This window comes from Podarcis raffonei, chromosome 2 (genome assembly GCF_027172205.1).
Source record: "Podarcis raffonei isolate rPodRaf1 chromosome 2, rPodRaf1.pri, whole genome shotgun sequence".
Classification (NCBI taxonomy): domain Eukaryota; kingdom Metazoa; phylum Chordata; class Lepidosauria; order Squamata; family Lacertidae; genus Podarcis; species Podarcis raffonei.
Window position 1 is genome coordinate 73,029,905 of NC_070603.1, and position 27,539 is coordinate 73,057,443.

At 43.7% G+C, this 27,539-nt stretch overlaps 1 protein-coding gene across 2 annotated transcripts in view; it reads right to left on the bottom strand.

The window, feature by feature from the left end:
• CACNA2D2 (calcium voltage-gated channel auxiliary subunit alpha2delta 2) overlaps positions 1 to 27,539 on the bottom strand; it is a 518,774-nt gene that overhangs the window by 167,417 nt on the left and 323,818 nt on the right. For both annotated transcript variants that reach the window (XM_053377415.1, XM_053377414.1), the window contains exon 5: positions 8,446 to 8,490. In XM_053377415.1, the coding sequence (XP_053233390.1) occupies positions 8,446 to 8,490 (45 nt within the window). The remainder of the gene's footprint in view (positions 1 to 8,445; positions 8,491 to 27,539) is intronic.

A 27,539-nucleotide genomic window follows, 5' to 3' on the forward strand; every position in this document is an offset into this window, starting at 1 on the left:
AGAAATTCACCAAAAAGAGAGTGGAGGCATGCTGGTGTTGTCTGAAATAACCACAACCGCCCAGTCCTCATCTCAATTTGGCTTCACTTTAAACAACAACAACCACAACCGATACACTAGGATAGAATTGGAAGCAAGAAAGGGACAGTCATGGGAATTTGCTTACTGAAGCAGGCTGCTTCAAGTCACTTCATGGCAAAGCTGGCCCTGTACTGATCTTCATTTTTCTTTCCAAAATAGTGCCTTGATCTCCATTAACAGATCTGGGATTGTTTATGTCCCCTGTGTGTGTGAGAAGACTAGCTGTGACTCACAGGGTTCCCAAACGTATGAAGCATTATTTATATCCTGCCTGGCATGTTGTTCTATCTGTGTTTGATATGCCATTAAGCAGAGTGGCGGAAATATTATGATTTATTGGTAAAGTGCTTTTTTATATATTTCCTGCTGGCCTGGTATAAATATCTGATATTTATAATAATTACACCGACAGCATCAATTCATGATTCTAAGGAGACCGTCTGGCTGCCATGAAATTGATCACATTTATGAACTCCATTTTCAGGCAAGCATTGACAGCTCCAGTGCCTCCCATTCTCTGGAGTCCTCAGCAGTGCAGTTCACAAACTCCTGCTGATTGTATGGAAACCCATCCATTTGCATTGCTTAACACACCCATTGATGTGGCTGCCTCCAATGCATCAATCACTTTCCTTGTGACTTGAATTTCAACTTCCTTTATAAGAAACGAAAACAGGGGTGGGGTGGGGGTGAGGGGAAGCTATATAGTAACGTCCATTTGCTCAACTTTCCAGCAATTTCTCTTGTCCCATGCCCTTTGCAATGGTAATATGTGGAAAGTTATTCTATTTGTACCCACTGGTGGAGGAACGGGAGTGCGGAGGGAGCGGACCTCCCCCAGCACCACTATTCTGGTAGGGTGCCATCGCTGCGCCCCCCGGACATGCGCCGCGCCCTCCGCGTGCCACAGGCGGCGCATCATACCCCCAAAACGCACCTAACACCCCTGCAGGCGGCATACCATGCCCCCACCTGCTCTCCGCCCCCGGTAGCGGAGGATGCAGCTTCGCCACTGTTTGTACCATACCTGGACTGCCCAATCCTAAACATGTTTAGTGGTATTGACTTCCAGGCAAATACGCGGGTGGCGCTGTGGTGTATACCACTGAGCCTTGGGCTTGCCGATCAAAAGGTTGGTGGTTCGAATCCCCGTGACGGGGTGAGCTCCTGTTGCTCGGTCCCTGCTCCTGCCAACCTAGCAGTTCGAAAGCACGCCAAAAAGTGCAAGTAGATTAATAGGTACTGCTCCGGCGGGAAGGTAAACGGCGTTTCCGTGCGCTGCTCTGGTGTTGGCTTTCCATTGTGCCAGAAGCGGCTTAGTCATGCTGGCCACATGACCCAGAAAAACTGTCTGCAGAGCGGACAAACGCCATCTCCCTCGGCCTGTAAAGCGAGATAAGCGCTGCAACCCCCGAGTCGTTTGTGACTGGATGTCAGGGGTCCCTTTACCTTCACCTTTAAATATGCTTAGGATTGCAGCAGCCTTTAGGAAACTACGTGACATGTACTTCCATGACTCTTTCCAAGATGAGGCTAAGGCTGCAGTCTGAATACTGCTGTGGAAGAAGAGGGGCTCTTAAAACACTTTCCCCAATGTTGTTTTCCCACCCTACCCCAAGCTGCTGTTATTCTTGCGCGCGGGGTGGGTGGGTGGCTTTTCTCCCTATGGGGATGATTTTCAGCAGAAAAAGCAATGCAAGGGAGAAGGGTTTAAAAGCCCCCTTTTCTCCTCGGCACCAGTCCTCTACTTCTGATTTCAGCTTCAGTATCTGATTTGTCTAAAAGACAAAAGCCTATCAAAAAAGTATTACATGACATGTAAGATTCCCTCCCCCCCGCCATGATGCTGATGATGATAGCAAGAACAGCTAGCCAGTTAAGAAGGAGAAAGAAATCCAGATTATACGGATCCTATTTGATTGCAAAGATCAATCTGACTTTAGCAAGGTCCCTCTTCCCTAGGAGGGAATTTTTCTCCATAGTCTCAAATAGCAAGGAAAATAGATAGAGAAACGTCTTTGGATGCAGTGGAATTAAAGAGGCCTCTAGCCATTACTTTCAACTTCAGCAGCTTCTGCATGAAGGGTCAAGCTTTCAGGCTTTTGCCTGCAATTTCTCACATCAGTTGGCCATTTGTACCAGCACAGTGAGGCCACAAAAAATGACAGAGAAATGAATCAAATACAAACGTACTCATATTTCGCTAAAGTATGGAACCGGGCTATTCTGTGATTTAAAGGATCAGACCCTTTGGAATGGCAGATACAAAGGTTCCCCTCATTTATACCATAGAGCACATTGTTTTAGCACACACACACACATGCATCCTGGATCAGCCCAGGAAGAAAAAAAAGCCCACCTGTTATTTTTTTAATTAAAAAAAGAAGAGTCGGACACGACTAAACGACTAAACAACAACAACAACTAGGAAATCAACAATTTATCAGTCACCAGAGTCAGGTAGAGAAAATGAAAGCTATTGCATATGGTGCGGTAGAAATCCACAAAGTTCTAGTGACAGCAGCAGAATAGTGGCAACTTAATAGAGCTGGGGATCTGGCTGGAGAATTTTGGCCTCTATGATTTAAACATTGTCTTCCAACCATAAACATAATAATAAGACTTGCAAAAATAACTGTAATTTTCTCCCGTTTTGCTAGTGGCATCCTATAGCGAATGTTAGTTAATTTAAACACTTCTTTGTGAATAAACATTGAAACCCTCTCCTGCTGGAAGAATGAGTAAAGAGGAATTTTAAACTCTCCTCTCCTCTCCCTTTTCTTTCTTTTTACAAATATTGTATATCTCGAGCTCCCATTTACACACAATCTGGCATCCCCATTACCTTTTAAAATTAAATTATTATTTTTTAGAGGTCCACAATCAGAATTACATTGGGACGAACTAAAGGTGCAGTGAATAGGAACCTCATTTCTATTTCTTTCTGCATTTATATCTGGCATAAGCTTCTTGAATAAAGTCACAGTTTTACTGAATAGGCTTTGTCTGTCTGAACTAACTTCATTTGAGGGAGATCATGCTCAATTTAAATTTTAAAATGAATGTTAACAAAAATGGAGGATCTGTGGTTTCTTTCTATTTAGTTCTACTGCAGACAATTCGGTATCTTTTTAATTTCATCATCACTTTCACCATCATCTTTTCTTTATTTGTTGGAAGAAAATTAGCTGGAATATTGCTGAGTGTGAAGCAATAGGCTTAGGCAGAGAACGCTACATGTGTTTTCAATGGGTGAAGGACCATCATTTTACAAAAACCAACCAAAACCTATCTGAATCTGTAATAATATCAGACACCACCACCAAGAAGCATGAAATATACTGCTCTGAGATATTAATAGTCCTGGAAACTGATTTCCTATCCCCTTTCCACCTTCTTACAGTTTCAGAGTTCACAGGTTGTCTGAAGGTTGATTAATTTTTAAACATTGAGAGATTTCATGCTCTAGTATTCATGAGAGCTATGCAGGAAAAAACCCAAACCTGACCGTGGAAGTTGATAGACACCATAGGTCTGCCAGTGATGGTTCCCTGATGAAAGTACCAAGTCAGTCTCATTTTCTTAAGCCTCCTGTCTTAATTCTGCATTGTCTGCTGGAGTAGAGTAGTTAGGTTCATGAGGTTGGGGCTAGGGCTGGGTGATTCCTGGTTTTCAACATGACAATACATCACCAGCTAAACATTGCAATATATTGATATATCTCAATGTTTGCAATAAGGATGGAGCTATGTAGAGGCATTGGCTGGCTTCACAGTTTTTTCTGCATTGTGATTTTTGCCGGCGCCTGCTCATGTAATTTGCTGCCCCCCACAGGAGGCAGGGGAGAGCTGAGCCAGCAGAGCTAACAGAGGCTTCAGGAATCGAGAGAAGCATTGGCTGGCTTCACAGTTTTCCCCACATTGTGATTTTTACATAACACACACACACGCACGCACACCCACCCACCCACCCACCCCATGATTTGCAATATATTGTCGGGTTAAAATTTATGAAACTGATATAACGATATGGACTTCAAACTGGATTTGGATGATATATAAGGTTCCAGGGCAGGTTACAACAATTACAATGAAATATTACCCAGCCCTAGTTGGGGGCTTCTAATCTATGTGATCTTGTTATGTGCACCCAAAGGTTTCTTTCAACGCAGTCTAAGCTTGTATTCTATACCTTCAACACAAAGCTTCCTGAATAAAAATAATGTTCATGTTGCAGCTTCCTCATGCAATATAACCCTACCAGCATTGTACTGATCCAGCATTCTCAGCACTATCAAATGTGGATGTGAGGCCTTCTGCTTGCTGTGAGGATGGAATTATGTGGCAGCCTCAAAAGCAGATAGCAGTGAGCCGATCACTGTTATTACTATCAGCATGGTTAGTTAACTGCTGAGGAATTATGAAGTGTGCTGGTGCATCATACCCTCCAACATTTCTCCAATGAAAATAAGGATGTCCTTCCTTTTTATTTATTTATTTATTTATTTATTTACTTACTTACTTACTTACTTACTTACTTACCCACCCTGCCCATCTGTCTGGGTTGCCCCAGCCATTCTGGGCAGCTTCCAACACATATAAAAACATAATAAAACATTAAGCATTAAAAAACTACCCTATACAGGGCTGACTTCAGATGGCTTGGGGGGTGGGTCAGATAATTCCATACCCTCCAACATTTCTCCAATGAAAATAGGGACATCCTAAGGAAGTTGAGCTAAATGATGTGCGTGCTCCTGGTTGACCTTAAAAATCCATCTATTATTAAACTAATCACCTGTACACTATGTGTCTGTAGGAAATCTTACATTTCTGCTTTTTACAGCACCATAAATTCTCAAAAGCAAAGGAACAGGCATGCCAGAGTTAAAGATTTACCACCTTGTGCTCAGAAGTATGAATGATTATACACATATCTGAATGTGATAGGGAAATGCTCTTGGTTGGGCCTGTGGTCTTTCTCCATATTTTGGCTTATTATTATAAATTAATTACCTGCCCTTCACCCTAAGGTTCCAGGGCAGGTTACAACAAATACAATGAAATATGAAATACAGTTTTAAACAACTGAAAATTACAGAAATAAGGTGGGTCCTAAAAATATACATCTCAAGTGCCAAAAACCATAGCCTCAGATATTGGGTTACTTTGATGTAGAACACAGATTGTTCTCTCTCATATTCTGTTTGCTGCCCATTTGGGTTTTAGCTGGCCACCGTTCATATAATTAGGTTTGAAAAGGGTATTAGAAATGGCTCTTCAGGCACTTACTGCCAAGAGCTGGTATCTACTCCATTCCAACAGGTACTGACTTATCTAGTACAGTGGTGGTCCTGTGTTACTACTTTTTAAAGGCTATGTAACATCAACTACACCGGACCCCTCAGTCTTTGATTTATAATGCTATGAAGTTTAAGGAGAACAGCTTTGTCAAAAGCAGGCGCCAAAGGCTTTGTGTCCTCTCAGCAAGCTGAGGCAGCTTAATATCTGTGCTTCCTTTTCTTGGCCACAGGAGAGGGCCCAAGGGCACACCTTGCTTCAGCATTTAGGCCACCCAGGAAGACTCCAAAGCACTCCAGAAAGCTCTATAAAATGCAGCCATTTCTGGGATGAGTTAAGCCCAGTGGCCAATGCCTGGGAGTTGTTTTGAACAGAGCTCTATTCACATTGCACACAGTCACTAGCAAAGGCCTATTTCCTTGGGGAACTGAAGCTCTTTGGTTTGTACTTAACATGCTGATTGCCAGAATTACAGGATGGCTGTGCCAGGAGGAGGGTAGAGAATTAGATTCTGTCTCTAATTAGATGTTTGCTCTTCATTTGAATTTCAGATGCCAGCTTTAATTTTAGAAACTTTCCCAGGAAGCATAGTGACTTTCTCTAGCAAAAGTGCACCTGGCTCCTTCAGGCTTTGTCTGATGGGCTGTCACAAAATAAGCACAGAGTGGAGCCAACCACTGTCACTCCTTCTCTAGGTCCAAGGGGCAGACCTACTGCCTGTCAGATTTCTGGAAGTATCATTCAGGTAAAGGAAATCTTCCTATGTATATCTACTTAGACGGAAGCACCACTGACTTCAGGGAACTTAGGTAAAGGTAAAGGGACCCCTGACCATTAGGTCCAGTCGTGGTCGACTCTGGGGTTGCGGCGCTCACCTCACTTCAGTGGCAGAGGGAGCCGGTGTACAGCTTCTGGGTCATGTGGCCAGCATGACTAAGGTGCTTCTGGCGAACCAGAGCAGTGCACAGAAACGCCGTCTACCTTCCTGCCAGAGCGGTACCTATTTATCTACTTGCACTTTGACGTGCTTTCGAACTGCTAGGTTGGCAGGAGCAGGGACCGAGCAATGGGAGCTCACCCCGTTGCGGGGATTCGAACCGCCAACCTTCTGATCAGCCAGCCCTAGGCTCTGTGGTTTAACCCACAGCGCCACCCGCGTCCCTTGTTGTCAGGGAACTTACTCCCAGTTAAACTTACAGAAGATCACAATGGTGGACAGGTATGCTTTCAAATGTGGTTGCAGTAGATCTCTTTGGCCTTGCTTTTCTGAGCCAACATATGACCTGCTCCATGCTATGTGAAAGGGTCTGACAAACAGAGATCTCTCTTCTGGAAAGAAAGATATTTCTTTCAGAATAATCAGTCAATATGCATCAGCCATATGTTTCATTATGTTTGATTGGCAATGTAGTCATCATTTCATGAGATCAAATGTAATCTCGTAGACTCTACAGTTTAGAGTTTCAAGCAGCATTCAAAGAGACCCCCCCCCAGCATTCAGTTGGCAAGGGGGTGGGTTTTCTCAAGTTCCACAATTCACTATGAAATAGGGATTTGAAAGGAAAAGCACACATTTTCATCAGAAGTCTCATGTATTTGGATGAAAGTGTTGTTTCTTCATTTAAGAGCTCCTGTGTGATTTCAGTGTTTGCTGCAAGGTACTATTGTCATTATATGTTTGCAATAAAATGATATGTTACACACAAATATAAGCTACACAGATATAAGATGGGGGACATGTGGCTTGCCAGTAGTACATGTGAAAATGATCTAGAGGTCTTAGTAGACTATAAGCTTAACATGAGTTAACAGTGTAATGCAGCAGCAGCAAAAAAAAAAGATAATGTTATTCTAGGCTGCATCAACAGAAGTATAGTGTCCAGGTCAAGGGAATTAATAGTACTGCTTTATTCTGCCTTGGTCAGACCACACCTGGAATACTGTGTCTAGTTCTGGGCACCACAATTTAAGAAGGATATTGACAAGCTGGAATGTGTTCAGAGGAAGGCAAACAAGATGATTAAGAGTCTGGAAACCAAGCCTTATGCTGAATGGTTGAAGGATCTGGGTATGTTTAGCCTGGATAAGAGGAGACTGAGAGGAGATGTGATAGCCATCTTCATATATCTAAAGGGCTGTCACATTGTTTCCTCCTGCTCCTGAGGGTATGACTCAAAACAATGGCTTCAAGTCACAAGAAAGGAGATTCCAACTAAACATCAGGAACAACTTTCTGACAGTAAGAGCTGTTCAGCAGTGGAACAGAGTCCCTTGAAAGGTGGTGGACTCCCCTTCCTTGGAGGTTTTTAAGCAGAGGTTGGATGACCACCTGTCATCAATGCTTTAGCTGAGATTCCTGCATTGCAGGGAGTTGGACCAGATGACCTTTGGGGTCAAACTATACAGTTTTATGATTCTATGAAAAGAGGTGGAAAGATCTGAAGTCTTCATTTTGCTTCAATACCCAGAGCAGAATTACATTGCCCATCTCTGCAGATTTTACTATGGTATTCCATGCCTATATTTGACTGAAACATGTTCCCTTACATGTGTTATTGTATTTTTCACAAGGCTTCATGGGAATGTGTCTAAGATGAACACAATTTAAAGAGAAAAAAGGAGTTTAAAATAGTCAAATAACGCTGCCAAATCTTTTATGAAATGAAGCAAACACAAAAATGTATGCCTGCTGTGATTCCCTCCCCCAATTCAGTTCCCAAGATCAATAAAAACAACTTTATCCCACCTTCTATTCTCTAAGTGCCTCCTTGCTGGAAAATATTTGTCATAAGTAAAAGGAGTTCTGAATTCTCCTGAATTTAACCATTATTGCTTCTTTCTATTACCACCCAATGAGGAAATATTAGAACTTGCAATTCTATAACAAAACCCCATTTTGTTCACTGCCTTAAGTGTAGATCCTGTGCTTTGGAGCCAGTCAAATTACTCTGAGCTCTAAACAAAGGTGGCAAAGTAGACAGTGGAATTCTAACTTGAAGGAAATAACATGTGAAACTCATTCAGTGCATAAAATATAAGTGAAGGACAACTGGAAGACACTTACATATTCTGTGTCAGCCTTGGAGTCATAGTATTCAATATCCTCCTCCTACAGAATAAAAGGGAAAAGTTGTGATTAGTACAGTACACAGTCTCAGGCCACAGAAAAGAGGTTTTTCAATGTCATCAGTAGGCTTGCCAGCATTTCATTTTAACAAGACTGTGACTTGCCTGGGGGCTGGGGTTTCTGGTGAGTTCTAGCATGCTAAAGGCAAAGTTCATTGCAAAATGTTTTGGGGCACTTATGATGTTGGGGAGGCACACTGGGCTAACTCTGTGCTTGGATTCCACTGAAGGGTTAAAGAACCATGATGGGAGAGCAGCCCCCACAGGGGCCACTGCAAGTTGGCCACATTCTCTGTCTTTGGGTGTCCTGTTTACCTTGGCTCAAAAGAGCTTGCAGAGAATATCTGAAGGTATCTGAAGAAGTGTGCATGCACACAAAAGCTTATACCAAGAACAAACTTAGTTGGTCTCTAAGGTGCTATTGGACAATTTTTATTTATTTTTATATATTTCAACTGCGTCAAACCAACATGGCTACCTACCTGAATCTTGCCGAGAATGTTTGGGTATTATTATTATTATTATCAACCCAAACACTCAGACAAATGCTAAGGCTGGCATACAGAAAGGATTCCTGGGAACTAAGGGATGGCATGACCTGATTCCCCCCCCCCCCATGGCAGAAGTAACTCCTTATTTTAAAAATTGTTGTTGTTGTTTAGTCGTGTCCGACTCTACAGGTATTTTAAAAATCATTACTTTAAAAATAAATTCCTTTCTGAGTTTGAACCACATTGATGTCAATGATATCAATAACTCTTTTTCCTTTTCTCCTTTAGACTAGGGCATTTTTACTGGGGTGAAATGCAGTAGGCACAGCAAGGGTTGCCAGCGCCTGGGGCCATGCAGAGGGGTGGGTGGGAGTAAGGGCACACACATTCAACTGCCTAGCGGCATCCACATCACGGAGGAGATTGCAGTCACAGAGATAAGGAAAGAAGAGTTGTTCTGCTGTCTAGAGAGGTCACTTCCTGGTTTGCACGGGGAAGCCATTTTCAACAGAGCCCAGTGATGGAAGCACACAGCTGTATTGAGGCAGCACTGGCTATTGAAAATTTGCACCCCCTATCAATTTTGCACCTGGGGCAGCCGCTCCTGCCCCCACCACTATGCCACTGGTGAAATGGATCTATTTCTCTTCCACTCTCACACTTGTTTGCCCATAATTCAATTTTGTTGTCTCCACATTGATCGTCAAAATTATTTTAAAAATACTCTTCGTAATTAAGATGTAAATGTATATTCTTCTTCAAAACGGTATTGAAATGCATGCCTTGATATATTTCAATGACAGAAAACTGTATCACAATATTTGGAGAACCACAAAATCCTACTGATAGTGATGTTCCAATCAACACATTAATCTAATTGGATGACATTTTGATTAGGGATCCATGAAGATAGAATTCCTCAAGCACCCCATATTTTTACATTGGGTAGACTGTAGAGCCTGTTTCCTGTACCAGAATACAGAAACCATTTACTAGTTGGTAACTTAGTACACTGTACAATCATTTGATAAGGAAGTTTTCTGCATCATCCTGCCAACTGATCAGCAGAATCCACTTCTCAGTTTCCCTAGACCGAGAAACTCAGTTTCCCTAGACTTCTGATCAGTTGAGAAAGCCAGCAACATTTTCCTTATCACTCATAAGCCAGACAGGGTTGGCTCTCTAAGGTTTCAAACAGGAGTCTTTTTCAGCCCTACCTAGAGATTGAATCATGGACATGTTGTCTGCCCTTAATTTGCTTTGCAAAGAAGAAGCAGGCAAACTTCAAAGCTATGGGGCTGAAACATGTAGGAAACCACTGAGCCTCTTGGGCTTGCCGATCAGAAGGTTGGCAGTTCGAATCTGCACAATGGGGTGAGCTCCTGTTGCTCTGTCCCAGCTCCTGCCTACCTAGCAGTTCAAAAGCACGCCAGTGCAAGTAGATAAATAGGTACTGCTGTGGTAGGAAGGTAACAGCATTTTTGGGTGCTCTGGTTTCCGTCACAGTGTTCTGTTGCACCAGAAGTGGTTTAGTCATGCTGGCCACATGACCTGGAAAGCTGTCTGTGGACAAATGCCGGCTCTCTCGGCCTGAAAGCGAGATGAGTGCTGCAACCCCATAGTAGCCTTTAACTGGACTTAACTATCCAGGGGTCCTTTTCCTTTACCTTTTACCTCCACCCTTGATAAATAGGCATCTGCATTCATCCAATGTTTCATCATGAAACAAACTATGGCATACCTCACTAGAAGGTCACACTAGCTCAGTTACAAGTAATCTAAGAATGGGTACAGGAATCCAAGTGTTAACATTTCCAAATCTGTGCTATTCTATGGAAGGTCACATTGGAGGTTTATAATACTCTCTCTCCCGACTCTGAAGTCTCTGAATCTATGGGAACAAGAAATACATTATCATTTGCTGGAGGGGAATGTGTGCTAATGGTGGAGATCTGAGATGCTAATAACCTCTTCTACTCAAAACCACAAAACAGGCAATGAAAAATTAGAGAGTGATTTCATCATTCCAGTGAAGAACTGCATGTCATTAATTTGCAGTATTTAGAAACTATTTACATAGAAAGGTCTCTTCCAATCCCTCTTCTTCCTGTGCTAGGACATGCAGCAGCTGATAAAATTCATAAAGGGACAGGCAATTCAGAGAGCAGTAATACTGTCAAAATAGAAGTTCACATTCCATCAAAAGGGATAATTAAAGGGCAGTTGGACTCTCCATTCTGCATGCAAAAAATGGGAGTGGGGATGCAGAAGTCATGGCAGTACATTCTCCCCCTGAAGCAAGCTCAACATCACCAGTTCTGCCATTCACCAGAAGAACGTCTTTCTAGGGACCTGAAATTCTGGAATGCTATTCTCAAACAGTATTCTCAAATTACTCTCACTACTGCGGGTATCCTGCATATGGAACTTGCTATGGAGTCAGGCCAGACCAGGAGGGGTTTCTTGAATTCTTAGAGGACCCCCAAGGTATGCAGGAAAAATGTCTTTTTAAAGAAACAAGCCACATGCCCCAAACTGCCTGACTCTGTGCAGACTAAGAGGCACACTTACTGTATCTGCTGTTGTCACGCTGCTCTGAATATAGGTTAGGCTGAGGGGAAGCAAGCAGTGTGCCACTTGCTTCTCTTCTGCCTGCGAACTAAAAGAGGAGCAGAAGTGGGTTACCCAGATTCCTCCCGCCACCCAAAAATAATATTTTAAGCTGCAAAGGGAATTGCCTTTTCTTAGTTTGAAGGGTGAGGGCAGGAGCCCCCTTGAGCCTAGGTGAGGGAGATAATCTCCTCATAGCTGAAAGGACTATGCGGGTGAGATTGGCTCTGGAGGTTGTATTGTTTAGAACAAGAGCCATAATAAATGGAATGCCCACTGAAGTGGGCATCCAAGCACAGAAATCGCTTATCCACACTGCATTGATTTAAGTGGAACTGCACACTTGGATGTGCATTCACTGAAGGCAATGCAGTGCAGACAGTAAATGCACTCTGATATGTATTCAGTACACACCTGAGTGACACCACTAACATTGGCAATGCTTTGCTTTTGATGGAAACCCTGCTCAGGTGTACATGCAAGTGGATATTCCATAAAAAAGAAGTCCATTCATGTTTGAATGTGCATTTAGATTTGCACCCCTGCAAAGACCATGAACATTTTTGTGGAACGACAGTTATTATCCCTGCTGTGGGTGGGAAATCATCTTTTCTCAGAAGTGCAGCACAGGTGCTTCCTCTACTTGAAGGCGCTTCTCAATTTAGTTTCTGCCCTTTGCCCATGCACCACGATATCAGTATCAAGAGCTCTACAAATCAGCTGATAGTGAGGGACACATCAATGCAGATGTGAAGACAGCTGGAAGCAGGCAGAAGGAGCTGGGTACATCTTTTTGTTTACTTGGATGCTGTTCTGTTCCAAGAGGATGTATCTGTTAACAGATGGAGTGCTGCAAGGAATGGCCCCATGTGTCCGTATTATTATCAGTCATAGCAGCAGAAGGATCTAAATAACTGTGCATCAATAATGAATGTGTAAAAGACCCCTTTCTGGATGCAACCCACCAAGTCCTAATGCTCAACAGCTCCCATTAATTTAATGAGGTTTGCTCAGGGAGCCCTAAACAAATCCCATTGAATGAATCAAAACTGAACAGTCCTAGTGCCTGGTGGGCTGAGCTTTGTGTCACTACTAAGGGGGCTATGAGAGAACAGCTCCAAGACGACTGGTTCAGTTCATGAATCAGAGATGTCACGGTTCACAACTCTAGCTCTAAACTAAGCTGCTAAGCCACACACTGACTGAAGTGTTAAACTCTCAAAGGGGTGTTGCTTTAAATGACATGGTAACTAGAAGAATGACACCAGAGGAGGGTGAAACAAATCTACAAACAGCCTAAGATATCTTTAAAATAGCGCGGCCAGTTTGGCAAAGTGAAGCTGGTCAAAGGCAAATTAAAAAATAAGATGGCATTGTGAATTGCTGTTACAAAGAGAGAGAGAGAGAGATGGCTTCATTTCTCCAGCATACTTTAAAGGAGGGGTGGCTAACCTGCTTATTTGTTTATTAAACAAGTATGCATATTGCTTAATAAAAAAAAATCTAAGTGGGGAAAAACATACGTTTTACATAAAGGAGAATAAAATTAAAACATATGCAAAAAATGTTCAGTCAACTGAAATACACATGGCTAGTCACACCTAAGGGAAATAAAAAGGTTGGTGGAAGCATGCAAATATGCTTGATGCTCATAGGTGTTTATTGGCCTGCGGGCTGACCCTGGGACACTCACATGCCATCAGCGGTTGTGACCGAAGCTGCTGCACGCACACACAAATACCACACTCCCCCTGCCTACACCACACACAGATATGTGCAGATACCACACATAAAGCACTCTCTCCCACAAGCACATTGAAGTTACTCTGCCAGCTTCTCTTCAAGGCAGTGGGTGACTTTACTGATAGCACTCCTGCCTCCTCTCTTTCTTCTCATGCCTCTCCCTCTTGCCTCAGTTCCTCCCTTCCAACCTGCTCCTGCATGCACTGCCCTACCCCATCTTTCTGTTCTCCACTTCTCCCAATGGCATTCAACTGAGAACCCTTCGATGACTGCCTTGGTTTTCTTTTCTACAGCCTCTTTCTGTTGCACTGACTGCAGCTGCAGCTTGTCAGTCACATTGGGTGGGCTAGCAAGAAAGCAGCATGTCCAGCTCCCATCTTCGCTGGATGCTGTCTCTTGCTGCTCTCCTAATGCAGTGTTTTGCCACATGGCCGGAGTGGTTTGGCTGAGTGATTCCCCCAGAGTCTGCTCACAGCAATAAAGACATTTCTTTTTAGAGAAGCTTTTCATCACTAAATGTGGTAGGATTTGACTCTGGTTTTTGCCTTTCTGCTTAGATGATCAAGGTTTGTTAGTTGTTTGTTATAATATTTTAATTGCTATTTTATTTTTTTTAAATTACACTATAAAGTTTACTAATTTTCTGCTTTGACTGTTCATCTGCACTAAAAATGGATGGTTAAAGGAAATGTAAATCAAGTGGACCATGATCACCACTGCCTTGAGGAAGGATTTCTAGCCAGAGATAGGTGGTGCCTCACAGCGCTTGGCATTGTGCACATTCACCAAGCTTCATGAACTATGCACATTTTTGTTCTTTGTCAGTTGCTTTGGGTTGACCTGGGCAAGATAAAGCAACTAACAAATGTCATAAATAAAAACAATAATAAAGAATTCCTGGTCGATACACATAATCCTCAACAGGACTTGGGGAATGCATATATCTCGACTGGATTTTGTACATTGTCTGGGCAATATGCACATTCTCCGGTGAGTATACATAGCCTCCAATAAACCTGCCTCCCCCTCCCCATTTCCTTTTCAGAAGTGTGCTATCCGCTCTCCTTGGGTTGCATCTGGCCCCCTACCTAATCTTATATGGCCCTCAACATCCTCTCCCAATGATGAGCCAAGCATCAGGAAGAAGGAAGGGGGCTCCAGATCAGGATCATTTGTCCCCCCCCCCCGCCCGCAGCTCAACCTCCTTTCAGTTGCTCATCAGTCAGTTAAATAGCACAAAGAGAATTGCAGAGAGGGGGAAATTTTAAATCCCCACTCCACTCTCCTGATTCTGATGGAAATGCTATGAAGCTCAGGAAGAAGCTTAATAGAAGCATTTGGTCAATCTTCATGGGAATTACAGCAGAAGGGAGAGCTAGCCAGCTGATGAAGGGTTGCCCAGCAGGTAAAAAAGGGCTGGGTGAGAAAGAAAGAATGTGAAGTACCTCAACCAGCATGTACAAAATTCAGATGAGATATGCCCAAGGTTTGATGGTGATTGTGTATACTACCTACAGAATGTACAAAATTCAGTTGATATAAACATGTATCTCAAAATCTGCTGGAGATTTACATGTATTGACTGGGAAATGTGCACAATTCCCTCTTCATGGGAAAATTATGTGTAGATTCTGCATGAGACCTGGTGAATGTGCACAATGGCTGTTATGTGCATTAACCACTTAATTTACATTCCCTTTAACACACACACAATTCTAGCATGGCATTAAGCATAACTCCCTTATAACTTCACAAAAATATTAGCTGATTTACATTATTGACCACAAGTTTAACTTTTATTGTACACTTAAGACTTAAACTACAAACTCTCCAACATAGAACTCTGTATTTTGTCAGTATTACCAGTTCTGTCATGCTGAGGAACTTACACAATGAGCTGAGAGAGACTAACTCCTCTTTGGAGTTATCATGGAGACAAAACCTGCTCAGCTAAAGCGATTTCCTCTTCCTTCCCCAGACTGCTAAAACTCAAGCTGACAAAATGCTTCAGCTTAGGGAGATCTGTGCCAATTACTTAGGCAGAGAGCAAGAAAATCATCAATGGGAAGATGTTTGCTAGCTGGATATAAAGGACTAGGCATAAGCTTATATTTAACATTTGGCATGAAATTCACCCTCCTCAGCAGAGATTACCATGTTTTCAGATGTATGTGCCTCTCATGACAACTTATAAATGCATTCACCAGTTTAGCCTGGCCTAGTTATAGTTTGGAAAGGATATTATTGGTATTTAGATCAAACTGACCCCTTCAACCAATGTGGATAAGGGATACAAAGAACGGAAAAAAGAGGAGGGAAGCACATAAACCCTAAAGAAAGCAGAACATAGAAACTGATGCTCAGAAGTGGTCAGCTAATATGGGGCTTCCTTGCGGGGCCAGATAGGTTTTTATATAAGCTGCTTCACTTTTGAAAACAAGTTTCTCCTTTTTGCATTATTTCTCTTATGGAAGACAACAGACTTGTTCATCAATGCAGGATGGACTTTATGTGGGTGATATTAGATTCTTTTTGGAGAGAGGGGAGAGGTGAAAAGCAGGGACTTGAGAAACATGGAGACTAGAGGGGGGAAGTGAGCCAGCACCAAAATCCAAGAGTAGCAAAGAAAGAGACTTGATGGGGGACTGCAGAATGGTGTCTTCATGATAGGGCAGACCTCCATTCATTAGAATGAGGAGGAACCCCAAACACTGCAATGCTGGTTTAATACATTTTGAAGCACTGCATCTAAACACTCCTCTGCCAATAAAACCAGAGAGCCAAATTCAACTAAATCCTTGTGCGAGCAGAACAACATTGGCTTGTGCAATTAGACTTTCCTTCTCTCCTTCCCCCTGCACTGTCCCTAAATTTGCTCTGGAGGATAAGGGGAAACCCTGGAACAAATTTAGGGGCACATAAGTGGAGGAGAGGGAGGGAAGTCCTTTTGTGCAAGTAGAAGCCACTCTACTCACACAAGGATTTACGTAGCACTACACTGAATACAACATGGAGTCTAAAATTACCCAGCTTACATGGCTGTCAGTGAGGGTGATATGAATCAAGTGATAACACTGGCTAAACATAGATGCTTAAAATAAGTTTAGAAGCATACCTAGTTTCATTTTAATATGAGTTCTGATAATTACAGGTATGTGTTGAGGAGAAATTCAAGATCTCTAAATGAGGTGAGGCAGAGGGGACAGACTTGCCTGATTTTGCACCATGCTCTCAATCCCTAATCTCTAAATGCAGGGTTTGGTGTAAATGCATAGAAAAAAATCAAACTGCAAGAGTCAATCTATCCCTACCAATGGAATCATGGGTGGGCAGATCAACTTTGGTTTCAAATCCTCGGGGAAGGGCTGGATTAAAGAGAAAATTCACTTTAGGAACCAAATTCATCACAGCAGCTCCAGTAATGAGAATCTCCTCCAGTAAACCATGCCATCAGGGCTCCCTCATATCCTCATGGCTGTTTTCCATAAACTATTTTACCTCCAGGTTCAGACCCTCTGGATTTCCCTCCATCTTGTTCCTCACCAAGCAGTACCCTCTATCCCACTCTTTGCCTCTGCTGTGGAAGAGGTCTAGTGCTACCTTCTCTGGGTTGCCCCCCTTTCCCCCCACTGGCTGTGCCTACCCTTTATTCATTTATGATGGGTTGCAATATAAAATATTTACAAAACCACTGGTGGGTGGGTGCGTAGAGGAGGGAATGCACTGGATAGTAGATGCTTCCACGCTGCACAGACCTGACCCCTCACACATTAGTAGTCCATTGGCCAATGTTCAGGGCAGCTGTCTACCAACTCCACCTGGTACGCAGGCTGAGACCCTACCTGCCCGCAGACTGTCTCGCCAGAGTGGTGCATGCTCTAGTTATCTCCCGCTTGGACTACTGCAATGCGCTCTACGTGGGGCTACCTTTGAAGGTGACTCGGAAACTACAACTAATCCAGAATGCGGCAGCTAGACTGGTGACTGTGGGCGGCCGCCGAGACCACATAACACCGGTCTTGAAAGACCTACATTGGCTCCCAGTACGTTTCCAAGCACAATTCAAAGTGCTGGTGTTGACCTTTAAAGCCCTAAACGGCCTCAGCCCAGTATACCTGAAGGAGCGTCTCCACCCCCATCGTTCTGCCCGGACGCTGAGGTCCAGCGCCGAGGGCCTTCTGGCGGTTCCCTCATTGCGAGAAGCAAAGCTACAGGGAACCAGGCAGAGGGCCTTCTCGGTAGTGGCACCCGCCCTGTGGAACGCCCTCCTATCAGATGTCAAAGCGATAAATAACTACCTGACATTCAGAAGACATCTTAAGGCAGCCCTGTTCAGGGAAGTTTTTAATCTGTGATATTTTAGTGTATTTTTGGTTTCTATGGAAGCCGCCCAGAGTGGCTGGGGAAACCCAGCCAGATGGGCGGGGTACAAATAATAAATTATTATTATTACTGTTGTATGGGATTATTCCAAGAACGTTGACCTAGGTGTGTCTTGCTCTGTCCCTTAATGTTCTTAAGCAAGTGTATATACTAAGCACCACTTAACACAGTTAATATGTCTTTACTGTTAAGGGATCCTGAGTATGAACACTTACTTTGTTGATTTTGAGGACTCATTGATGGACTTGGGGGTATTCCAGAAGGGACAGGGGAGAGTAAACAATGTAAAACTTAAGTCAGCCTACCACTAATTTAATGTGCAGAAATATGTCTGGGGGCATTTCAGATGGAATTTTTCTATGCTGTGGTGATCAATGGGTGAGTTCAATCTCACTCAACAAGTGCACGATAATAAGAGCTAACAGAAGATAATTTTTAAGGAATGTATATGAAACTGGGAGAGACAGCACTCTCAAATTGAGGGAAGGTTGCTTGTGCTGCAGTTAGAGTGAAGAAAAGGTGTCATTGTCAACATGTTTTATTTTCTTGGTTGGACATTTAAATATTAAGAACGTTCTCCCATTCAAATCACATAATTTCAAAATGGCCTTGATTTTGTGACCCAGTTCTGGGCATTATGTTTTCCCTCACAGTACATTAAAAACCTGCAGTTTTCCAATTTGTTTCCATCTGTGAACCTTCCCATCTGTGGTTCATGGAGAAGGCATGCCAAAGACCCTTTTCACATGGTGCAAACACTTCCTCTCTCCTAATCCTCAGCTTGACTTTAATATTTCTTGGTTGTATGGTACATGATAATCTTTTATTGACTGCCTCTGTGCCTTTGTGATGTGCTAATCCCTCAACAACTGAAAGTTGTGCAATGTTGTCAAGCTGTGAGATCAGATCTAAAGGAACCTGGGTGGAAGGTAACTGCATTGTGCAGAAATGTCTGGAGACTTTGCAACTGACTGGGTTCTCATTTCTAAACTGATATCCTCCCCCAGCACCTGTATCAGTATAGAATATATATGTTCATACATGCACATTCTGAAACCAAGCCTCAGAAGTAGTTAAATAATTTGCAGCAGGAGAAACTAAGACCTTTTGCTACTGGTATATTGGCTGTTCCTAGAATATTTGACACATATGATTCTAGGAAACCTTTAGAATTCCGACTGCATCACTTCCTGTAGGCAATTTTTTAAAGCATTGCCTAGTTTAGGTCAGCTTAATATTTCACCTAGGATGTGTCTTTAAGCCAGGGGAAGGCAAAATGGTGCTCTATAGATGTCTCCAGACTACAACACCCATCACCCCTGACCATTGGTTGTGTTGGCTGGGGCTGATGGGAATTGTGGTCTAAAACTTCTGGAAATCACCAGTCTTGGGCCAGTCAGGATGTAACAGCTGATAGTGGCAAAAGCTTATGGAAATGAGAGCAAAATTAACAAAACTTATTAGATTGTCTGGGAAGTAACATGAGATGAGAATATTTGCTGCAGAATGCAAAGGCAAAGTTACCCAGGAAGATTCTAAAGTTGTTGTCTTCCTGGTTTGTGAGGATTTAACCTACTGGCAGATAACATCCTTCCGCTAGTCTTTCCTGACTCCCTTTTGAAATTGACAGTGTTCTATTAAACTGTGGTAGATTGTGTTCTATGCTTTGGTGCTATCACACCATTCAAATTATACAATGCAGAGCAAGACCTTAATCTATCCCATGCTTGTAGCTTTTGGCACACACAGTATGTAGAACTTATTAAGCTCCTTGATAATAGATCTAGACTGCACTGTGCACAGTGTTCTGTCAAATCACCTCTTTGTAAATCCAGGTTAAGCACAAGCAATGGTAATATAAAGAGAAGCTGGTTCCCAAAATCTGGTGTGGGATTTATAGCAACACACACACACACACACACACACACACACACACACACATATATATATGATGAAAACATAGGTGAGGCTCTCTTCATGGGGGCAAACACGACTAAGGTTCTGACATGGAAAGAAAACCAGCAGCACTGCAATCACATTGGGTACTATACATCTTCCACTCTCCTGTCTGATGACATAGTAGGATGGAGACTTCCATTCCTGATTAAAACCTCTAAGCAAATTTTTGAGAGTCTGGGCTTGATGAAACCTTGCTGTCATGACACAATGCCACCTTAATGGGGAAGTCACACTTTCTGCTATATCAAATCACCCCTTTTCACCTCCCATAACTCTGTGTCACGTGGTCCTTTTTTGCCCCTGGGGCCACAGCTCTGGTAACTGAAGCCCAGCTAATAAATGGAAATGAAAGGATATCTTTTGTACCTATTTAAACTGCAGCAGGTGGAACCTTCAGGAGCCTCTGTGCTACTTTTAGCTTCCCTGCAGCACATTACCAACTCGCCTGCGTGGGGGGCTCACCTGTCATCATGATGGAGCAGAATGACAAACTGCAACTTTGCTGCTAAGTGGGGGCATCTGCTTCTAATTACACAAGTGAATGCTGGAGCTCCACACTGAGAGGCAAAGGAACCCAGTGAGGCACAGGGGAGTCATTGCAAGCATCAGTGAGTAATAAAAAAAGAGAGGAGCCTCTTCAGTAATAAATTATCCATCCCCCTCCCCCAACACTGCTCACATAACGCTGCATACAGAAAGGCAGAGAGCCATGCACATAGCACTGTGGGAGGAATTCAGTGTAGCGTTGGGAGATTGCCCCACTGACACAAGCATCTTTGCTTCCCTAATGGGATGATCGCCCCTCTCCTCCCCCTGCATACTGTTCTGGGAAGTTCTCCTAACCCCCACCACCCAATTTGTGGAGGCTCAGGGGGTACATGGTAGGATGAGAGGGCTAATGCAGGCTTTTGCTAGCAAGACTGGTTAGTTGAATCTGGTTTTTCACTCTTTAACACAGCACCTTCTCTGTGTCCTACATAATGTGGAGCCACAGTTGGACGGGAGCACAAGACAGGGCCATCCCACCACTTACCCAGACCTTGCCCTGTGACGTGTAGTTGGCCACATTTATCATCTTTTTTTTGCCGCCAAGGTTTTGCCTTTTTATTTCTTCAGCCTTTTGTTTTATGAGGTTAATACTAAACAGCTCAAAACATTTACAAAAATCATAAAAACCTTATTTTTATGTGTTGTTGACCACACTGAGTGGCGCAGTTTACACTAAAAAGCCAGAATATAAACATTGGGTGGGTGGAATCCTGCTTCTCACAAAACCATATTACTATATCAGAACTGCCACTGATATCCTGGCATGAATTAATATATCAGCCTAGTTCGCATGACATGCTAAGCCACACATTGGCTTTGCAAGTCTGCACAAACATGTAAGCTCCCTAAGAGCCACTATTCTCCCCCCCCCCAGTCCTTTTTTGCTCTTGTGTTACATTGAACTGAGTCAATGTTGGGTTACTGTGACATCCAAACTGGGACTCACGGTTAAGCTCTCTCCTCACTTTGAGCTGTAACCAAGAGCATACTCCTATCAGCCCAAGCAAGTATGATGCAAGGTTATCAATGATGGGAGTTGCAGCCCAACAACATCTGGAGGGAACCAGGTTGGGGAAGGATGCTCTAGAGAAGGGGTGGGGAACCTGTAGCTAGGGGACTTGATTAGTTCCACCAGGCCTGTCAATTTGGCTCGCAAGCCCATCTTGGCCAAGCCACACCCACTTGCCAGTCACCTGACACCATATATGATGTCAACTGTGGGCAGGTAAAAAGGGGGCTTCTGGAGTGCCACCATTCAGCTGACAGTGCTTCAGAGGGCCAGGTGTGATGAAGTCCTGCTGGTCAGAACTTCACCAGTTATGTGCATCTGGCTTTTGAAGCACCAATGGTCAGCTGAGTGTTAGAATTTCAAATCCCTTTTGAAAGAGTCCTGCGTGATGCTTTGTAGTCCCATCAATCAGCTGATTTTGTTGGGGGTTCAAAGTGCTCGTCACCAGACATAATAGTGATCATGGGTCATTTACAAGTGGTTGGCTTCACCCACCCAAATCTGGCCTATAAGGAGCTGGGAAAATCAAGATCTGGCTCACCACCTGGGTCCAGTTCCCCAACCCTGCCCTAGAGTGACCTGTCACATGGAGAAGGTTCCTATTCCTGAACCAGCCACAAGGAGTAGTGTAGCAACAGACCGTTTCTCTGAATGGTAATGCCTCACAACTGGCTTGCCAGGTGCTGGCAGCCATCAAAAGAAGTAGCCCTCACATTAGCCCAGCCATTCACACAAAAGAGACCTTAAAGCGCTGCTGCTGTCACTTTTCCATTATGCTTGGTAGGTCCAAGCCAGGTGGAGACCTGCTTCCTCAAATGGAGTATTTCCTATTTGAATAAGAATCAGTTGGCTGGGAGTTTTCTCTGCTGATTCAGTACAATAGACAAGCCAATACAAAAATGGGGGCTGGGAAAAGGAAGCCCTGCAATGGGTCTGGGTTGTTCGGCAGCCAATGAGACTCAAATTAGAATGGTGATATTTTTCTTTCTTTTTTTTAACCTAAAGGGAAGAAGGGCGTGTGTGGAAATAAACTGATGTGGCATCTTCCAATTTCTGCTACTTAAAAATCCTAGTCATTAAGGCAAGTGTACTTATTAATTATCTGTGATTTGTTGTGAAATGCTGAGGGGTTTAAAACAACAAGGAAAGTAAAAATAAATTAATTTATATTCTCTCCAATTCCCGAGTCCTTTTCCATGCCTCCCCCAGCCCTGCACAAAGCTTTGCCTGCTTTTTCCAAAGCTGAGTTTCCTCAGGTTCTCGGCCATCTGCACTTCATAATTAAAAGAATCCCCAGGGGACCCGTAACACAAACGAGCTAATTTCATGTTTAATGATCTTTAATCAGAAGTGAGTGTGACTAACAACAGTCATCCAGAAGGTGCTTTGTTGTTCATTTTATCTTCCATCGTTCCCTCCAAAAACCCTAAATTCTGCTTTGACATGTGAGGACCCAGCTCCTACAGAGGCACAGAATAAAGCCGGTAGCAGTGCAGCCACAAAATGAAGTGAAGATTAAAGAGATGAGCAATGCCAAGCAGGCTGAGAATATCCAAGAGCAGGCTGTGTAAAATACCACTCTCTTGCTGCTTCCAATGTGATTTCAGTTGACTGAATGACTCTACAAAGCAGGGTTGCAAACTGAATTTCTGTGAACATGCCCTATTCCATCAAGACCATTGGTCTACACAGCCTAATTATAATATACTCTGATTGGAAGTTGATCTCTCTAGTCTCAGGTAGAGGTTGGCTCCCAGCTCTGCTACTTGTGGTCCTTTTGACTGGAAATGATTTTTGATCTCTGAATTGTATGCAACCTTCAGGGGCTTTGCCATGTTCTTGCTACCTGAAATTGCAAAAGTGGAGGGTTGCTAAACACAAGGCACAGCAAATTTGGGGGATGGTTCTGGATCCATCTTTGATCGTGGATGCGTTGGTGGTAGGAAAGCAGTGTGTACTGCAATTTCCCCCCAATAAAACTGCTGACCACTTTTCTCTGTTATGTTTTCCTGGAAACAACCATTCAAATACACTGAATGGAAGAGGCAAAACCAAAACACTCTTAGGGCCACATGACATTAATTATATCATCTGGTGAGTGTGAGATTTTTGTTCCAGGGGCGGCCAGCATGGGCCCTCCAATCCAGATTAGGACCCTGGTGTGGGGGATATGTTTTTAAAAACAAATTTGGCTTCGCACTTTTAATTCCCAAGGTGGACCCAATGCAGATTGGGCCCTCTGAACCTGAAATCTGCATGATTCAAAAGGTGCCGTTGGCTATTTATGCAAGAAAAATCCTACAGTCTAGGACAAATGATGTGATTAATGTCACATGTAGTTTAGGCCCTATGTAAAACACAGACAAGGAAAATGTTATGTACTGAGTTGAATAGGATCCAAACTGCAGCAGTCTGATTGGTCCTAGAACAATAGGATCCAAAAGGCAGCAGTCTGATTGGTCCTAGAACAATACAGCAGTATGATTGGTTGGCAGGAACCACCCAATCATGCTCCAGATAGAAGTGAATCCACAACCTGATTGGCTTACAGTAGAATTCCGGAATTAGCCAATCATGTGCAGCCCATTGTGTAAATAATGTATATAAAGCAGATACTTTGAGGGGACATTGATTCATTCCTCCTCACCACTATGAGCTGAATAAAGAGCATGAAATCACTTTGCGACTCTGAGTATATTTCACTGGCGACGAGGGTGGGATCCCGCTGACCTGACTGCCACACACAGCACCGCAGCACCGCCGCCTGCCGCACCGCTGCCTTGCACCGTGTATCCAGGCTTCAGCTCCGGGACACAAGGAACTCAGAATGGCAACTGACAGTAGCTTCTCGCCGTTCAACCCAGCATCTGGAGACTGGGAAGCGTACGCCTCCCATTTCACCTTCCTCCTAGAAGCCAAAGGGGTCACCGATGAAGAAGACGCCAAGAAGAGGGCAATATTCTTCAGCGTCTGCGGAGAGGAGACGTTTGAAATCGCCCGGGCTCTCTTTGCACCTGAAGACGTCGCTACTGTTCCATACAAAACAATAATGGAACAGCTGAAGGGGCACTTTTCGCCACAGCCCTCAGTGGTGGCTCGTCGAAATGCCTTCTACGCAAAGCGGCAAGCCCCTGGAGAAACCATAACTGGGTTTGTGACCTCTCTCCGCCAAGCTGCCCAGTTCTGCAACTTCTCAGAGCTGGAGAACATGCTTTGTGACCGCCTTGTCGGTGGCCTGAAGGATGAGAAGCTGCAACGACGCCTCTACGCTAAGAAGAACCTAACGTTCCAGGTCGCTCTGGAGGAGGCCCTGGCAACGGAAGCTGCAGAAAGGTTGACGCAAGAGGCACGGCCGAGCCAGCCGTCCCAACCGAGGGTCCACCACGAAGACCTCACCGACAACTCAGGATCCAACAGGGAGGAGGTGCACCGAGTACAGCAGCGCACTCAAGCAGCCCACATACCACAGCTGCCTCGACGAGAAGGAGGGAACTGCGCAAGCTGTGGAGAAAGTCATGAGAGGAGGACCTGCCGTTTCCGCAACGCAGAGTGTATATTTCAGAAAATAATACATAATGAAATAAATTTTAAAATAGTAACAAGCCAGGATGCAATGGATACCGGTACAAAATATCGCTCCTTCCTCCCCCACCCCCAATGCTGCAGATGGGGGAAGTAGCCACATGACAAGAAGATTTTTGTGCTTCTCCAGTGTGATATGATTAATAACATTTTAGTCCTGATTTGAAACCAGCACTCTGGGTTCCTGGTTCTGCAAGCACTGAGAATATTAGCAAACTACCACAGTGGTAGTGCAGCCTGTGAAAACAAGGCAGACTCACCCAAAGCCAGGAAATGCACATTAACTACAAACTAATATCATCTCTATCCCTAGCCGCAGAGTTTCATGGAAAAAGAGAATGGCCATCAAACAACTTGAAAGCCTGTAGAGAAGTCTGATTTGAACATACTCTCTCCAGAACAATCCCAGTGTTTAAAATTAGGAAGTAGAGGACCGTTCAGCCCCAGGAGATATGACAGAAGACTTACATAGAGCTCTAATATGGCTGCTCTAATATTAGAAGTACATAATGAAAGAGATTTCCATAATAAGTTCAGGAATAAGATCCTATTTTTAGTAAGAGGGGGGAAAAAAGTATCCAACTGAGGAAGAAAGGAGAAAAGGTTTAATAGTAAATTGGTCCACTCCATAAGTATCTATCCTGGTTGAAGGGTGTGTGTGTGTATGTACTTGCTTGGCAAGAATTGTGAGCATTGCCCTGTTAATGAAGGTCTCACAGAGGTGACTTGCACAGAGGTGAGAAAACAAGAGTCTTTTGTCTTTGCTCCAGTGATGTCATGTTCAGCCAGCGTGGTGAGCGCTGTGGCCAAGCCCTGTGCCTTGGCGTCTGTGCCAGTGACAGCAGGTGACTGCACGCTTGTGCCTATAGCAGAGTAATGAGGTGGGAGAAGAGCAAGCAGCGGTGCAAAGCCGAGCTCTCCTCTGCTAAATATCACTACCATCCATTTGCAGCTGGTTATCAGAGGACCTGGCAGACAGTGACACTCCCCGCCTGTTATCTCTCCGGCAGCAGTGGGATGCCCTTTGACACATTTCTCTTTCTATCCCCCCCCCCAGCCCGTCTCTAGATACATATAAACATCAGCACAAGGGATGGGAGCGCAGATTAATAGACCGAAGGGAAGGAGGAAAGGCAGCCGAAGGAGTTTGTATTCCTTCCTTTCTTCTGCAATCCATTTCAGAGCTATAATGCTAACCACCAGGGAACATCCATTACCTCCTACTTTCTGGCTAAGTACTTGGTTTCCATAGAAATCCCTCCCTTTTTCCTTTTAAAAGAGCAACGAATTAAAAGAAAGCAAGGGTAGCTTGGGCTATGCCTCCTGCCCGCTGCACCCTTCCAAGAGTAATCGCCATCTACTGACATAGCACCGCACAGGGTGTCCAGGAATGGCTATGGTTCCCTTGCTGCACAATCCCAGCTATGCTCAGTTGCCAAGAATCCTTGGAATTTGCTACCTACTGATGCACTATAAAGATGTCTGGGCGCAGCGCTTTCAAAAATGGATTTTACATTTCATGTGATAATCAGCACTGTAGTCCACAGACATAGTTAAATGCTTAGAGGGGGTGGGGTGGGGGAGTTATAGCATCAAAAATTCAGCAGGAGCGAAACAACATTAAACTAAAAAAAATAAATTGCCAAAGCTTAAAATGTTCATTTTTAAAACTTAAAAAATAAAACATTTTGACATGCCAAACTGAAATGCTTCATTTTGATTTTAGTTTCTGAGTCACAACACGTCTCTTTGACTGAGAGTTTGAAAGAACATGTCGATGTTAAAGAAAAAATGGCCTTTTCTAATTCAGTTTTAAAAGCATGTGGTTTCAAAAAAAATTCAAAATGTATAAATTACTGAAGGCTTAATGAACATATGAGGTCCTGAGATAAGATTACACATATAATTCAAGTGTTGATGAAACCTTGCAGCTCTGTCATGTCCCATGTGAACCTGGCCCTGCATCTTTTGTGTTTTACTTAGTTTCTAGCTATAGTTTGAAGGTAGTCAAAGTGAATAAAGTTAAATCTGTTGTCTTAAAATATCTCCCTGGTGACACATACATCAACCCATGTCTATTTTCCACACATATATACGAGGCACAAAGTATATCAATGCCCCCTACACGCCAGGAAGGGTGATTTTCCTGTCTTCTTCCAACTTAGAGCCCCAGGGCAGGCCAGGTTACTACAGGTTGCAGGTCACATCTCAAAACCTTGACCTTTGACACCACCCATCCACCCCATGCTATTCTGTAAATTTCTAAATTTACATAATATTGTATTTTTGAACTTCTGCATTGTGCCCTGAGACCTTACAGTGAAGGGCAGGTAGGAAATCAAAATGATATCAACAGCAGCAACAGGGTCAAGGCAAGGAAAGTGCAGTAGTTGGGTCAAAGTCAGTGCTCCAAATTCTAACCTTGCAGAATTTACAATGCCAGGACTGACTAGGAAGGCACACATGGAAAACGACTGCCAGCAGCAGACTGAAGCCTTCTGAGGCCTTCTGAAGAATGAGGGCTCAGAGGATCACAGAGAGAAGAAATGCCATGATGCACCAGAGAAAACAGGAGAGGGCCAAGCTGAGAACACGAGATGAGGGGAGGCTCAGAGAGATTTAACTCCACCTCCTCTTATGACCGAGGGCTGAAAGGGAAGTGAGCCCTGGGGGCAGTTGAAGAGAGCACAAGTAAACTGGTACACC